This window comes from Saccostrea cucullata, unplaced genomic scaffold (assembly GCF_032062105.1).
Source record: "Saccostrea cucullata isolate Sc308-1 unplaced genomic scaffold, CSIRO_AGI_Scuc_v1 ctg6262, whole genome shotgun sequence".
Classification (NCBI taxonomy): Eukaryota; Metazoa; Mollusca; class Bivalvia; order Ostreida; family Ostreidae; genus Saccostrea; species Saccostrea cuccullata.
In genome coordinates, this window is record NW_026937722.1 from 65,020 (window position 1) to 81,346 (window position 16,327).

At 33.6% G+C, this 16,327-nt stretch overlaps 1 protein-coding gene and 1 long non-coding RNA gene across 3 annotated transcripts; one reads left to right on the forward strand and one right to left on the reverse strand.

Moving 5' to 3' along the window:
- Window positions 1–801: 801 nt before the first annotated feature.
- Window positions 802–11,030, forward strand: LOC134248727 (uncharacterized). The gene is made up of 10 exons (XM_062731126.1): window positions 802–1,099; window positions 1,425–1,520; window positions 2,134–2,339; window positions 3,786–4,035; window positions 4,228–4,293; window positions 4,530–4,697; window positions 7,702–7,863; window positions 8,145–8,303; window positions 9,689–9,850; window positions 10,314–11,030. The coding sequence occupies exons 1-10, from the start codon at window positions 970–972 to the stop codon at window positions 10,607–10,609; spliced, it is 1,695 nt and encodes a 564-aa protein (XP_062587110.1). The 5' UTR covers window positions 802–969; the 3' UTR covers window positions 10,610–11,030.
- Window positions 4,990–7,164, reverse strand: LOC134248728 (uncharacterized). 2 transcript variants are annotated; one of them, XR_009988115.1, is made up of 4 exons: window positions 6,914–7,164; window positions 6,562–6,812; window positions 6,037–6,466; window positions 4,990–5,345 (listed from the first exon to the last, which is right to left on the reverse strand). It is a non-coding gene; the product is annotated as an uncharacterized LOC134248728 (long non-coding RNA). The 2 variants fall into 2 exon arrangements; XR_009988114.1 differs by lacking the exon at window positions 4,990–5,345 and having other exon boundaries at window positions 5,769–6,466; window positions 6,914–7,161.
- Window positions 11,031–16,327: the final 5,297 nt, after the last annotated feature.

Below are 16,327 nucleotides of genomic sequence, written 5' to 3' on the forward strand. Positions count from 1 at the left end.
TCCAGTATCTGATTTCGTGACTGTTCCGGATACACCTAGTATCGACGCATTTATATACCATTGTAGAGAAAATATTTGACATTTGTAGAATATTTCATGCTTTTATTAGTTCTTAGTGTATGTCAAACATACATGCAAAATTTCATCGAAAGATATTAATTAGAAAGCAACATATACACAATGTCTCAATAATTATCGAACAACCCTCGTAATAAGGGGTCGCAAGGGGCCAAAATACAATATTTTTTATGCTTTACGTCTCGAAAAGGGGGAGTATTTTTATAAGCCATATTGAACAAAAGATATTCGGATAATCGTGATAAAAATCAGAAACTTAAAATTTAATGAAAGAAAACTTAATATCATTCTCTTTTAACGAATATCTCAGTCAAAATCACATCTCATCTTATCGAGAAATTCAACGGAAGACCTACTCGTTGCTCGCAACGAGTTCTCATCTAGTTTATTATATTTTTTGATAATTTCATGTACCTATAAATCTATCCATGAAATGTTTTACCATATGCTCAACTTGAAAAAATAAGTTGTAAGGCGTAAACACATGCCTCTTAAAAGCCACGTGACGGAATTTAGTATTCACAAAAATAACTTATGTAAGATATCACGAAGTGAATTATAATATTCCATGTGTCACAGTCCCTTGTAACAAGAGAGAGAGAGAGAGAGAGAGAGAGCGAGCTAGTGTACGAAGAAGCAGTTTTTCCCACTTAAACCTAAGTGCACGTCTTTTAACACTCCATTACTAATGCAAATATACAACTACTGTTAAAAGGTGTACAATAAACAAATATGCGCTGGCTATGTTTTAAGTCAGTAAAAAAAAAACCGCGGGCGTCATCATTATCGTGCGGGAATTGAAGAAATTGTGTTGACCACCGCTTTAGAAAACAGATTCTTACATCTTAATTACATACTTTTTTATTGTAATTCATTCAAGTTGTAGATAAGATGTTGATTATTCCTGCTTTTTTTAAACCAGGAGACAGTTATAAGACTATTACACATGGACTTGTGAAAACCCCAGATTTTGTTGTTGTTCAGTTAAAAATGGACAATGGCTATATGTCCGAGGCAGCAGGTGAGTCTGGCCAAATTGTACCTTCACACTTTCTGTAGAATCATTGATGTACGATTTCGGGCTCCACGTTTAACGATAATTTTACATCCCCATGAACAACTATTTTGTCTACATATTTATTAAGTTAAAAAATATATATACACATGTAAAAGTTACTGTTTTACAGTTTCAAAGAACCAATGAAATTTTGTTTATCCAGGATCATTGTTCTTGCATGAATGATATAATTCCACGCCCAATTTTTCTCAGTTTGTAAACTTTTGTACTCTACATTATAGACCTAAGACGATCCATTTAAATATTTGTTTATGGCATTCTATTGTAGGTGTGACATTTAATTCACAAGTCTTTAATCATCAAACTATCTGCGGGACTGTTTTTGCATTTAATGACAAAAAAATCCGTCTTTGGTCTATGTCCGGTAAGGTTTCTTTGTAAACGTAGTTATCGCTCTATCATAACAATAACTATTAGATTTAAGAAAAAAAATAAAAATCTTTCATCATATATTTTGATTTTTTAAAAGATGGTTACTTGTTTCGAGTTTTTTTTTTAGCTCACCTGAGCTGAAAGCTCAAGTGAGCATATCTGATCACTTTTCTGTCGAGCTATCCATCCGTAAAGTTTTAACAGTTCAATTTCTTTTCAAGAAAGGAGAATTTTTATTAAACCTTGTACGAAACATTGTGAGGTAGTGTAAATTCTTAATTATTAAAATCATAGCCCCGGGGGAAGGGCGGGCAAAATAGAGAATCAATTTTTATATTGCAATATTTAGAAAAAAATCTGTATAGATCATCCTCTCAAGAACCACTTGGTCAGAAAAGTTGAAACGTATGTGGAAGCTTCCTTCAGTAGTGCAAATTCTAAATTGTTCAAATCATGACCCCGGGATAGCAAGGGGTCACAATAGGGAATCTAAATTTGAAATATATAGAGAACATCTTTTCTTATCAAGAACCACTGGACTAGAAAAGCTGATACTTACTGTATATGGAAGCATTCTGGGGTTGTGTAGATTTTACATTCTCCAGATTATTTGGCTTGTGCATTCGATGGATGGGGAGCAGAGAGCTTTAAAGACGTCACTGCTAGCTTGTATATCCAGGCCTGGACACTGGACTCCTGTAATAAGCATTTCTCAACACAATTTACACTGGATAAGAGCGACACAAACACTGTCGAGCGAGTAAGCCTGGATTCGGTGTATAGTTTAGATTCAGCGTTCGTTTCTGTTCTGGTAAGTCTTAAGGCATGTAAAAATAGTCCAACATTAAACAGGTCATATCAGATTCTATCGTTTACGCTAGTTTTAACATTTTACTTTGATTTTGAGTGAGTTGTTAAACTCTTTCCTTAATATGTTGATTTTTTTCTATGATTAAAATAGGTCTATATTGTATTTTTTATATCAAAATGAAAGAAATTTGGAGTTTTTAAGGGGACGAAGGATGTATGGTCACCTGACTCAATTTAATTACGTCATAATCTCTGATTAAATATGTACAAAACAAGATTTAAACCACAGTACGTGTGTAATTTTAGACTGTTTCTTGGAGTTCACCATCTTGTATTAAAATATATAAAAACATTAAAACTTTCTTGCAAATATTATCAAATTACGGAATAGATTGATCCACTCTTCCGTTTCCCTACACGCGCGTCCAATGAGTCAATGACGTCGTAGTAGATCTCATAGTACACTACGGTTACATGTAGACACGGTAAAACAGGTTAGTATAATATCATAAAAACGGCTCATGATCGATACATGGTGGGGTATTTTGTGAATAAGAGAACACAAAAGATATTTTTACATGGTTGTTGACGGAAATATATTCTAGGTATGTCTTATTTCACTTATTTTGCATATGTGTGACGTCATCGTTGGGTTTTCCCGTACTCGAGAAATGTAAACATGACACGTTTTATTCATGCTCATGTCTTGTTTAACTGTGCCCTGTGCAAAATTGAGCTCAGCTTCACTAATCGATATTTTTACAGTTAATCAATAACATGACGAACTTGCATTTCAGCGTAAATATTTAAATATTGAATGATAGGTTTTTTTGCAAGTTAATTTTTTGTTGTTTTGAATTGTCTTAAATAGTACGTACTTTTCCATCTCCGGATGCGGCATGACAAAAGAATCTTGGTTCTACGAATTTTTAACCCTACTTAAACTCTGAAATATTTTAAAAGACACATATTTTCTGACATATTTCTTTTATCTATGCTGAAAAAATTCCGTTATGGAACGAATAATGGGCCTAGAAACATGGAGAATCAAAACTTCACTTAGACACTATTGGGCATAGTATTTGTCGCTTAATATCTCAAAAATAAGCTTAGAAACCTATTGATATATCTGCTTTAAGGTATGTGGCTCATACTAAATTAGAGATATACAAAATATGAAAAAAATTGAACGACAGGTATTTTTTTTAGGTAAAGGTCCTTCTTCCCCTTAATGGAATACTAATACAAGTAATTCATTAACTGTGAAGCAAATGATCAAATAATTGTGATTCTAAAATCGTAACTGAGAATGTATCTGATGTAAAAAAAAAAGAATTAATGGGTTGATATATGGTCAGTGTAAGTAAATATGAAAACAATCGAAATTACATCTCATATACCTTGTTCCATGTTTTCTATACACTTTTTTCTTGCTTAATTCTATCAGATAAAAGTATTATCTCCAAACAACGAGGGATTCATGTTTCACGCTGGCAGTAGCGCCATGATTGATACCTCTAATGACTCATATGGAGCTATAATATACGGATACAATGAGACAGAGGTTATGTTCTGGAGACCATCCCCGACAAATACAAATGGACATTTGGTTTACGTGGGTGAAAAATGGGGTGACGGGCAAAGTAATCAAGAAAGTGACGTTGTTGAAGTCATCGTTAAAGTTATTGACATTACAGGTATTATGTATTTGATTAAATGAAGAATTTAGAGATGAAATGCTATGCAAAAACATCAAATTCATTTTCCTATCAATCTAGTGAAAACTCCCAGATAATGGATAATGAGACTACATGTAGATGTAAAAGAACATCCTAAGAATAAAAAGAATTACCTCTGTTTGTCAAGTAATATAAGTTCTTTCTACGTAGGCACGCCTTGTAATGTTACAGAATTGTGCTCCCCTGATTGTTCAAAGACTAGATGCATTTCTACAGGTATAACATTTTCATCTAGGCAATATTGCAAGGTTTCTTTGCAAAATTTGCTAAAAACTGTAACTTTTTTTCATTTTATAAAATCCATTCGAAAACCTAAATTAGATTATGAACTAATAATACAGAAAATGTTAGCTTAATTCATATTCTTTGTTCCAATTTCGTTGTCATTTATCCCAACCACTGTATTTCTCCAAGGATTGAATTCGAAATTATGAAAACATATTTCAATGCAGATTGTCCTATCCCTCCTGACATTGACAATGCTTATAAATTATCTGAAGGAGTGACTAATGGTAGTAAGACGTTGTACTCTTGTAAACCTGGATACACTGAAAGTTCAGATGACGTCATGATTAACTGTGTAGAGGGTGCATGGTCTTTTACTTCAATGTTCTGTAGAGGTATTTAACACGTTTGTGGATATATGAGAATATATTTACATTTGCAAATGTTTTTCTTTATATAACACTATTAAAAGCAATGCGTATCTATAACTATATAAATACCAGTAGGGGGTCAGGAGTTCATAGATGTGCGTATCAATATTTGTGAAAACTAGGATTTGGCACTATTTTTACTAAGGCAATGCTCAATATTGATCGATCTCATCCGCTTGTTGCAGAAGTCTAAAATAGATTAACCAAAATCTCAGATTGCTTTTATGATTTTATTTGTAATCACAGCAGTGGACTTCGAACAATTATAAAACATTTCTACAAAACAATTTCTTACTTATGTTTTTCTAAATTCCCGTCTGCTACACTGACCCCAGGTCACTCTAGTCTCTATAATGGCTGAATTTGGCGATTTTGATATGGGTGACGCAGAATTATACCTTCTGCTAGATGATGACATATTTGCATCACTAGACCTTTCCTTTATGGCACCTCTGAGTGTTGAGGAAACTGAAGAAATGGAACAGGAACTGAAAGTCTCAGATATGGAGGGTCTGCCATGTCCCGGGGTGCCTGTTCCTACACCCCCACCAGCAAAGAGATTCAAATCTGTTTCTGGGGATGAATTGCAGAATTTCCAGGATTCAAGGCAATCTGCATCAACAAAAAGAAACACAAAATGGGGGATCAAGTTATTTCAAGGTACATTTCACAAAGTCAAATCAAATTATTGTCAATATTTTACCCTATGACCACAAAATCATGCTTAAAAGTAAAAACATAAAAGTAAAAACAATAATTATTTAGGAAAAGTTAAAAACTAAGTAGAATTAATCTATGATGACTAAAATATGTCCTTGTAAGAGAGACAAGTGCATGTTCTGTTGTATATTATATATGTGTACAACAGACAGACACACTCACTACTAACAATGACAAACATGACATTTAAACTACTATACCCAACAAATGCAACACAAATGAATCTGTATCTGAGACTCTGTGTAACAATAAACAAATTAAAAATGCTTTTTTAAAAAGAGTTAAATTATAATAAAACTTAAAATCAAAAGGCATGCAAAAATTTGAGGAAAATTGTTTTAAAAAACCCAAATAAATGAACGCATATAGAAATATTTATATAATAAAAAAATCAAACACTGCAAGAAATATTTCCAATTAATTTTTAGATTGGCACTTGGAAGTCTTTGGCGAACATCTCGACTTCTTGACAGTCACTGCAGACTTTCTAGCAAACAGATTAAGGAAGTTTTATTGCGAGGCAAAGCCCAAAGAATCAAAAAAAAGATCCGTAGAACTTACTCACATACAAGCGGAAACTTACCACAAAAATTCTTTGAAAAGTCTCCGATCTGCCATAAATAGACACCTGCAGGATTTGGGTAGGTCAATTGATGTCGTCAGAGACAAAGAATTTAAATCTGCCAATCATACCCTTGATGGGATGTTGAAATGCATGACAAAAACTGGGGCATCAAGGGCCACAAATCACAAAGAAGTAATCCACACTGAGGATTTACAGAGAATCTCTACCTATTTCAAATGTGCTTCATCCTCCCCTGTTGTTCTCCGACAATGTGTGTGGTACAACTTGTCCATTCATTTCATTTCCCGTGGCTTAGAATTCCACCATCAGATCCGCAAGGACTCGTTCAATTTCTCAAAAGATGAAAATGGCCTGGAATATGCCACCCTCAGACACGAAACACAACAAAAAAATTTCCAGGGAGGCATTGGATGTCATGAGGCTCCTTCTGACAAAAGAATGTATGAAATTCCAGAGAATGAATTATGTCCAATTAAAATGCTTCAGCTGCTGATAAGCAAAACAGATGAAAATGCTACATACCTTTTCAATACCTGTTTCAAGGAAGCTCTCTCTCTTCCTGGTCTGCAAGATGTGTGGTACAGTGCTAAACCTTTAGCAAAAAGGTCTTTCACTGGATTCATGGCCGATATATGTAAATCGTCAAAATGCTTGAGGACCTACACACCACACTGCCTCCGTGCCACAGCCATCACAGCCATGAGTGATGCAGGTTTCCAAGCACGGCAAATAATGTTTATGTCGGGGCATCGGAGCGAGGCGTCCTTGAAAACCTAAAACAGGAATTTATCAAATCAACAGAAGCGTCAAGTGAGCTCATGTTTGTCAACAATTACAAATCCCGATCAAAATACCAGTCAAAATTGTCCCTTACCCTCCTGTAATTCTACCGCTACTTCCTCTGCGATGTCCGTACTTCCAGGAGATTTATCTGCTTCTTGTGATGTGTCAATGAATGACTTGTCTAATTCTGTCGTCTCCAGCTCTGTTCTTCAAGTCCCTCCACCTCAGGCTTCCCTTAACTCAGTAATGTCCACAGAATATCTTTCGAAATCCGTCTTCAACAACTGCGTGTTCAATTTTCAAAAGTGAAAGGGCGCATAACAACTGTAACATTGCGCACCCCAAAGCGCACACGTTTTTAACAAGTTCTTTTAAATCACCGTTTGCGGCATAAAAACAGTTTTATAGTTATAAAATTTTGAGTAACTTTTACTGTCTTTGTTGAAACCTTGTGTTTGAGCTTAATTATCATTAAAACGATTTAGATTTCATGGAACTTTGTTTTGTGCTTACGTCATTTTGAACCAGGCGTTATGTAGGTCAATGTAAAATGTATGGAAACGTGTTGCAATCAGAAATTCAGCTTAGTGATCGACAGATGTTGTCGATCACAAATGTAAATATAAGTAATAAGGTATCATTTTAAAACATCTATCGGGCTATAAATACGGGTCGGTACGAGATTAAATTCATCATAAAGCCCTTCGGGCTTTATGGAATTTAATCTCGTGACCGACCCGTATTTATATCCCGATAGATGTTTAAAAATGATACCTTATTTCTTAAATGTGAAAGTTATATCACTAATTGAAAAAAAAAAACCATTTCTTAACAGGATTTTAATAAAATAAAATCCTGAAACTTTTTTTTCATGTGAAGTTGTTTGCTCCACACCTCCTGCAGTTGAAAGTACAGCAGTTTTTGTTCAGAACAATAGAGCAAAATATCACTGCTTAAAGGGATATTTCGCTATGAAAAATACAGTTGACGTCATCGAGTGCAGAAACAGTACCTGGCCGTCCACTGACTTTAAATGTATAAGTAAGGATTAAGATCTTTATACATTTTGCACATGTAAATACTGTGTCTTAAATCGTATGATATGAATAATGTTTTTTTATGTTCCCATTTGTTTTAAATTTCAAAAATCATAAATATATATTCTACAAAATATTGTATTAATGGTATGCACCAAAGGATATTCTTAAAGTATTGTAAGTCATAAGAGTAGGCATAATTGTAAGTTATTACTTAAATATATTTGTATACTATATTTACCAATATCAACTAATTATAGTAATTGCACAATGTATTCTATACAGAATCTTGTCCTGATCCACCGTCCATTGCTAACGCTGATGTCATGGTCTCTGAGAATGTTGCTTTATATTCTTGTCGTCAGGGTTTTCGTCCAAAATCTGGAACCAACTCAATAAGCTGCTTACAATCTGATTGGCAGAAAACAAACTTCACCTGCTATGGTAGGAGGATTTCACTATTTCTTGTCATTCAGTACCATTAAAAAAAGAAAACTTTGTTTTGACAGTTTATATGCTGAGTGTTTTTTTACCTTAATAATTATACATATGTAATATCATTGACATAAAGTTACAGTACTAAATATGTTTTAGTGGTTTGATACTGTGAAAAGGAAAAGTTATTTGTATAGGAAAAACAACTAGAACATAAATTATAATATACGTTATTATGACATCAACTGCTAAGTATGTCTACATGTATATAGAAAGTCAGGAGGCTCTTGGTCTTATAATTGACAATTCTTGTACTTTCATGCTTTACATTTTCGAATAGAATATGCAAACAACAGAACCGAAATGTGAAACACCGATGCAAAGGCTGAGGTTTCTCAAATGCAAGTCTAACTATAAGGTCAAAAGATGAAATATTTGGTATCAAAAGGAAGGTCTAGAAATATTCCTGTGAAACATGAAGCCCTAGTAATAATTGTTTAAATACTATGGCTAATATTAAATTAAAGTGTTTTGGAAAGTGGGTCAAGATTTATGGTCAAAGTCAAAAGGTAAAGAATTGTTATACTTATCAAAAGGTCTTGCCACAGTGAATCCTATGTGAAGTATAAAAGCCCAAGCACCAATTGATCAAAAGTTTCAATTGGGTCAAACTTCAAGGTCAAGACGTGGTCAAATTTGGTGGTACTCAAATAAAGGTCACAAGGAATCCGCCAGTGAAATATGATAGCTATACTCCCACCCTGTCAAAAATCTATGTACAAAGTTGAAGCAGACAGAGAGACAGGGCAAAACCTATATACCCTGGAATATTCGATTACGAGGGCTTAACAAGATTCGTATGTGAAACACTGACGCCCCCGTATTGCTCCTTATTGCTAAGGTTGAAATTTCTCAAATGTCTTGTCACGATGAATACCCAAGTCAGGATTTTGCGAGCGCTCCGAGCCTGCCCAACACAGTAACGATTCAACTTTTACTTATACTTCACAGTACACATATGGCGACACATCAGTCTGATTTCTGATTATCAGAAAATAAAAACATGATTTATATTGTCCTAGCTAGGGCGGATCATTTAATCATCGCTCAATTAGGGTTTCACCTTGCATAATCAATCATCTCCGAGATTGCCGCCAGACTTATGCATGTAGGAACAAAGACAAATAATCTATTGTTATCTGCATTTCAAAAGACATTTTTATAATTTGATATTATATATTTGTCTTTTCTTCAAAACAACGTTTCTAGAATTATGTTGGCACGTTAATAAAACAAACTCGCAAAAATAATGGCAAATTTACTTTTAATGATAAAGACAGCTAACTATTGATAAGAAAGAGTATTTCTTTCTGTATCCCATTTTATAATTTCAGCGTCATTATGCGGCTCAGTTCCTAACATAACAAATGCTGATTATCTAGTTGAGAATGACGTAGCCATGTATGCATGTCGCTATGGATACAGACCAACAAATGCTGAAAATAAAATAGCATGTATGTCTGGAAAGTGGACCAATACCAGTTTGCAGTGTCAAGGTGCTCTATATTTTCACATTAATCAGAATATATTTGCCTGGATTTATATTTTATAAGTGCAGTTTAGTTTTGCAAGTAAAATAGTTACATGTACATACTTAATAAGAACATTGATCACAGAGTATATCATCAGTATTTTTGGGACACGAATGTTTGTAAATTTTATGGTCACCCCTCTTCATAAAGTCTCTCACCCATGCACGATTGCTGTCAACGTACAGGATCATGGAATTTTCAATATTTCAAAACCAACAGAACTTTGTTTACAATGAACATAATTATCCCCACAAATTAAAATAATTCCTAAGCATAATCGAATCGATCTCATAGGGATAATTATTTGCTTTTTATGAATTCTTTGAATGTAATAAACATACCCGGTATAATTTCTTTCAATTTTATTATAATTTAATTTAAAATCTAAAAATAAGCCGCTCAATTAAGGCTTGTTTTGATTTTTTAGATACAACAAAGGGACTCAGAAGCTATATCACCAATGATATGCTTGCAGAATGGATAAAAGAGATGAAGAAGAATTTATCTGTACATAAATCAAATACCAGTGCCTATAACAGAAGCTTGATCAGTGTTTACGAATCTCGCCCCAGCGCCGTACAGATAGGAAGTGTTGGGGTCTTTCTAATAAGTTTTACTATAATAGTTTTAATATTACCGGATATAGTTGCTGTTGTCAACAACTTGTGTAATAACATAAATAAGAATTTTTGTCATCGTCGGAGAGGGAGAGATGAAAAATAATTAAAATACTGTGAAATTACTTATTTTCATTGGGGGTTAATTTTCGTGGTTTCAATTGTGTGAAGGAGCCAGTGAATTTATATTCACCACAAAATGCAGTTTTACAAATATATCAATAATGAACAATTCTTCAACCAAGGATTTAATTCCCCATGAACCAATTTACTTTTTTTTTCCAAACCACGAAAAATTGGCTCCTCGAAAATATGTGATTTTACAGTATATTATATATTTTGTTATAAATGTGTTTAGACAACACCTGATGCGCTTTGCTAATCAGATGGCAATCCAGAAAATGTAATATGAGAAAATTTACTATGGAATGTTGATTGTTATGATACATGTACTGTTTTTCCATGTACAATTTTAAAAGCATTTCATTTGAATGACCTCTTTATTGTGAATGAGAGCGATGTTTAACTTCTTGGTCACAACTTTCAAAATAAATGTTTTCAAATGAAGTTCAAAAGAGGAGATAGAATAGCAAAAAGTTCTGTTTATGAAGACAATTATATATATATATATATATATATATAGTTTTAGAATTGGATTTACATCTTTTGGATAAGCTAATACTTTTTGAAACAATTGATAAACTAGACCTCAGAAAAAATGTCATAGAATTTCACGTACAAACGATATATAGAACTGCTATGGTTTGTTCACATGTTATAACAACGAATGGCTCATCCATTGCGATATCAGTTTCGATTGATTGATTGATTGATTGATTGATAGTCTGTGTGTTATTTACCGTCCGTATTTTTTAAGCCACCCCTTGCCGGTGGAGAGCTGCAAATTGTGCTCTATACACGGCACTTAGGACCATAGAGCAGTGAGGGATCTTTTTTGTGCCAGCTCCTCTTGCAACATGGGACCTCGGTATATACGGTTTCATCCGAAGGACCGGTCTCACGTCACACAGTGGGATTCAAACCCTCGACTATCATCTTTCATACGATACGAGAAGGATATGGAAATAACGAACAGTATTCAATCTCAACGTCCATTTAACAATATACAAAATAAGAGCAGAGCAAGCACAGACCTCCGAAACATCAGAGGTGGGATCAGGTGCCATGGAGGAGTGAGCATCCCCTGCCGACCGGTCACACCCGCCGTGTGCTCGTTGTCAATATCAGGAAATAACGGAAAAAATCCGTCGTCAATTCAGTGTATAAATAATGGACTAACAATTGGTATGAAAAACGTCAGTCAGCATTTCATTCAATGATAAATTGTATTTGCTGACAAGGTCATTGTATCGACCATAGAATTTACGAAATGATGACTTTAAACGAGACTGTTGATATTCTTGTTTCATCAACTTGCTTGTCAATAATTTACCTCGTTTAAGAAATTGTTCATACGTAGAGCATGCTCTTGCGTATCGAATCAACTGAGATATCAATACTCCGTATGCAGGTGATGACGGTATATTGCTGCATAAGTAAGGGAAGTTGACGATAGAAAAGTTAAAGTCATCTCGTTTATCATATAGCTTGGTTGTTAGATTACCATTAGTGTCTTTTTCAAGTAAAATATCCAAGTATGAAGCAGAAGTGTCGGACTCTGAGGTATCTTTTATCTCAAGCTCACCAGGATATATCGTGCCGACGTAGGAATGGAAATTATCATTATTAATTGACAATACGTCGTCGATATATCTAAATGTCGAGTTGAAGGCCACAGCAAGTGTTTTCTTCTTTTCACGCATAAGATTTTGCATAAATTCTGCTTCATATGAATATAAAAATAAGTCTGCTAATAACGGAGCGCAATTTGTACCCATGGGGATTCGAATAGATTGTTGAAATACCTGGTCTCCAAAAACCACATAGATATTGTCAATCAGAAACTCAAGCATCTTGTTGATGTCAACTTCAGAGTACTTATGTGTGCAATCAGAATCTGTTTTAACAAAAATAATTTTTCAAATGACCAATGACGAGGTAAGTAAATTTACGACTTCCATTTTTTTGAAGAAGCAGCTGTCAATGATATCAAAAAGCCTGGATTTTAATTTGTCGTGGGGAATTGTTGTGTAGAAAGTTGAAAATTCGTAAGTTTTTAAGCTGTTGATTTTTGTAAAGTCTTGTGATTTCAAATTGTCCAAAAGTTCTTTAGAATTTTTAAGTATCCACATCTGATTTACACCACTTCTTGAATATATAGTTGTATATTTGTATAGTTGTTTATTTGTTCTGAATATCTTAATAGATAGATTGATTGATTGATTATATACTGTTTAACGTCCCTCTCCAGAATATTTCACTGATATGGAGACGTCACCATTGCCGGTGAAGGGCTGCAAAGAACTATATGCGGTATATTGCATATATTTGCCCCCACAAAATTCAAATTTTTGAAAACTTCCTGAAATGTACTGAATTATATAAATTGTATGAAAAATATAAATTAACAGAAAATATTATAGTGTCAAAGCAGTGTATTCACAATTTTTGTTTTTATGACGTCACAAACTAGTCCGATTTTATATTCTTTTTCAGAAAGAAGACAGCAAAGACAAAATTTCAACAATTTTAGCTTTAAAATTTATAGAGCGCAAGTTTGTTCAAGAACAATATTGACATATTTTATTGATATTATCATTCTACACATTATATAAAAATATTAATCCTGAACACTTGCGCTCGGTGACTTCTACTCAAAATATCGACGAAAGGACAAGTGCACTTAAGTAATGCTCAATGGGCCCTTTTTATGTGCCATTTTACTTTAGAATATATTACCAAATCGTTCTCCTTTGGAAATAGTTAGATACTAGAGGATATTTTTAATTAAAAAGCACGATAAGCAACACCTAAATCAGCATGGATTTGAAACAATTGAATATATTTAAATGCCTAAGAACACCCTAAAAATCCGGAAATGTCTTACCGAACCTTCTTTTAGTTTCGTTTATGTAAATCAAGGCGACTAGATATTTAAATCGACACTTGAACAATCTGATGGTGGATCATAGTCAGGCGCGTTTGTGGAATATAACTTTTTTGTGCTATATCTGTTTAAAAAAAGTTGTGTAGTTGCCTGTAGCCATAATACTCAAACTAAGAAATTGATACTCTTGCATTTAAAAAAAAATATACACAATAAAATTTTCATTGAATTTGAAATCTAAAAGGAGTGTTTAGGTGGCTTTCAATACCTGTTTCATTGTTTTGCGTAAATGTTGAAAATGTCTGACACTTTTATGAATGGCGCTAAACTCTCTTAACCCTACCGTAATCGTAAATATAAATACATACAAATATTTCTAAGCGGCAAGACTTTGACTAAATGATAAAAAAAACCTGCCGATGTTTTACAGTGAGCACCATTGAGGAATGTTTACCTGGGTAGAACTCACGTGACTATCAGTATTTTAAATAATTTATTCCACAAATGGGTTCAACATGGGTCATACAGGTAAATACCTCTCACTTGCTATAGGAAAAACATTGTACTTTTTGTGCATTTTTAATATTTTAACTACCAGCCTAATCGTGTACAAATTTCCTACTTTAATAATTCACACAAGTTTTATAAATGTATTATGCGTCTTTTGTCATTCGCACAAATTTGTACAAAGTTAGGCTCATAGTAAACAAAAGCTTTGAAATGAATTACCGTTTTCGATTTACTGTAGAAAATCACAAATGTCGGCTGACCCCTGCTACATTCTATGGTTTTGTTCTTTGTATATTCGTGAATTTCAGCGGTAAAATTTGTTGAATCTTACGGTTTAGAGATCAATTAATGATTTGGGATGAAAAATTTTGCTTAATTTGAATGTTTATTTTTTCAAATTTTACCGGGGCCCATAAGTGCACTGGTTCTTTGTACATTTTTCTGTAAAATTCATAAAACAATGAAATTTACGTCATGTTTTGTGACGTCATTACGTACATATGGCGTTATTACTTATGAAAGAATTCAGTACTTTGAAGTCAGCATATACTCCCCTGTTTAAGAACTTAATTAAATATATCTCCATTACAGTTTGATTTGGGGGGCAAATATTGGTAATTACCGAATAAAGTTCTTTAGGCCTATGCTCAGCACTTACGGCCTTGGAGCAGGGAGGAATCTTTATCGTGCCACACCTGCGCATAGTTGAAAGAGGGGGACATCCTAACAGAAAAAATCAACAAAAACAAATAAAAAAAAAAAGATGTGTTTGTGAAACACTGCTGCCCCCGCATGACAACATAGCGAAGATTTGAGTTTTTTATGCAAATTTAATATATTGGTACCCAACGTAGGGTATTTTTGCTGGAAATACAATTGTGAAATATCAAAGTAAGCCAAGGTTAAAGTACGGAAATCTCCAAAAGTAAAGGTAATTGGTATATCCAATGAAGGTCTTGTCAAAAAGAATACATATGTAAAGTATAAAAGCCCTATCACTATAACCGTTCAAAAGTTTTGGTTAAGGTTAAAACTTATTTTTAAAAAGGAGATCAAACTACAAAGTCAAAGGTATTAAACGAAAGATCTTGTCACAAGGATTGAATATGAGAAGTATGAAAGCACTAGACCTAACCCTTTTAAACTTATGGTAAAGGTTTGCTTTTTAAAAGTAGTCAAAGTCCAAGGTCAAAGGGTCTCTGTATCCAAGAAAGGGTTTTCTTACATGGATGACATACGTGAAGTATGAAAGCAATAGGCTTTACTGTTCCAAAGTTCTGGACAAAGTTTTTTGTACATGAGTACAAAAGTCTCGAAGGTCAAGGTCAAAAAGTCAAATTTGATGGTTACCAAAGAAAGGTCTAGTCACAAGAAATACACATGTGAGATACGAAACTCATAGCTCCACTTAATCAAAAGTTATGGTCAAAGTTAAAGTTTTTTGCGGTCAAACAAACAGACAGACAGACATTTAGACAACTAGACAGACGGACGGACGGACACGACAAAAGCTATTTACCCCCAAATTTTTCTTTACGGGTCATAAAAATATTTTTTATAAAAGTAAAGAAGGCTTTAAAAATAAAAATATCCATGTAAAAATGCATGATAAAGCATATTTTTAAAGGAATAATTTACTAAAGTAACAAAGAAATGATAATCAGAATTTTTGAAATATCGTGCTTATTGATAGGAAATTATTTATTGATGTACACAAAAGGGAATTTGGAGTAATGAAATTACTGAAGTCTCTTTTGGGGTCCCCTATACTGCAATTTAAATTATGATTAAAAAATGTGTTCGGCGAAGCCTAGCGACAAGTATTAGTAATTAATAATTATGATTTGCATGAACTGACAAAGGTCTGCGTATTAAAACCAAAAAAATACCACTGCTTTAAGGATTCCAAAGGTAAAATATGTATTAGAATCAAACGGTTTCATTGTTAAATGTACAGCCAAATTGCAAGTGGTGAAGTACTAGTTTTATCAAGTAACGGAATAACATTTTTTTATGATACTAGACTTCGGTGATCACCGAGGGACATTCATAATTTTATCCGAATAAAGTTAACAAATTAATCATAAACTATGGCATACTTCAGGTGTTTCGTCAAGAGTCTTGATTTTATTTCTACAGTTACATTTTTTTTAGAAGTTCATCTATTTTACCCCCACATATCATCGAATCTTCAATGAAATTCATAAAAAAATAACTATAAACCATATTATCCCTCAGCAAGATTCACAAATAGAACATACTTCTCTTGCAGATTCACAGAGAATATTTTCGATTTATCCTTAATAA

Bases quoted from the DNA above. Each gene is read 5' to 3' on its own strand.
- LOC134248727 (XM_062731126.1), top strand. From the start codon at position 970: ATGTTGATTATTCCTGCTTTTTTTAAACCAGGAGACAGTTATAAGACT. The intron at 1,521-2,133 runs GTAAGGTTTCTT...TACATTCTCCAG, and splicing joins CCGTCTTTGGTCTATGTCCG to ATTATTTGGCTTGTGCATTC. The intron at 7,864-8,144 runs GTAAGGATTAAG...TATTCTATACAG, and splicing joins CACTGACTTTAAATGTATAA to AATCTTGTCCTGATCCACCG.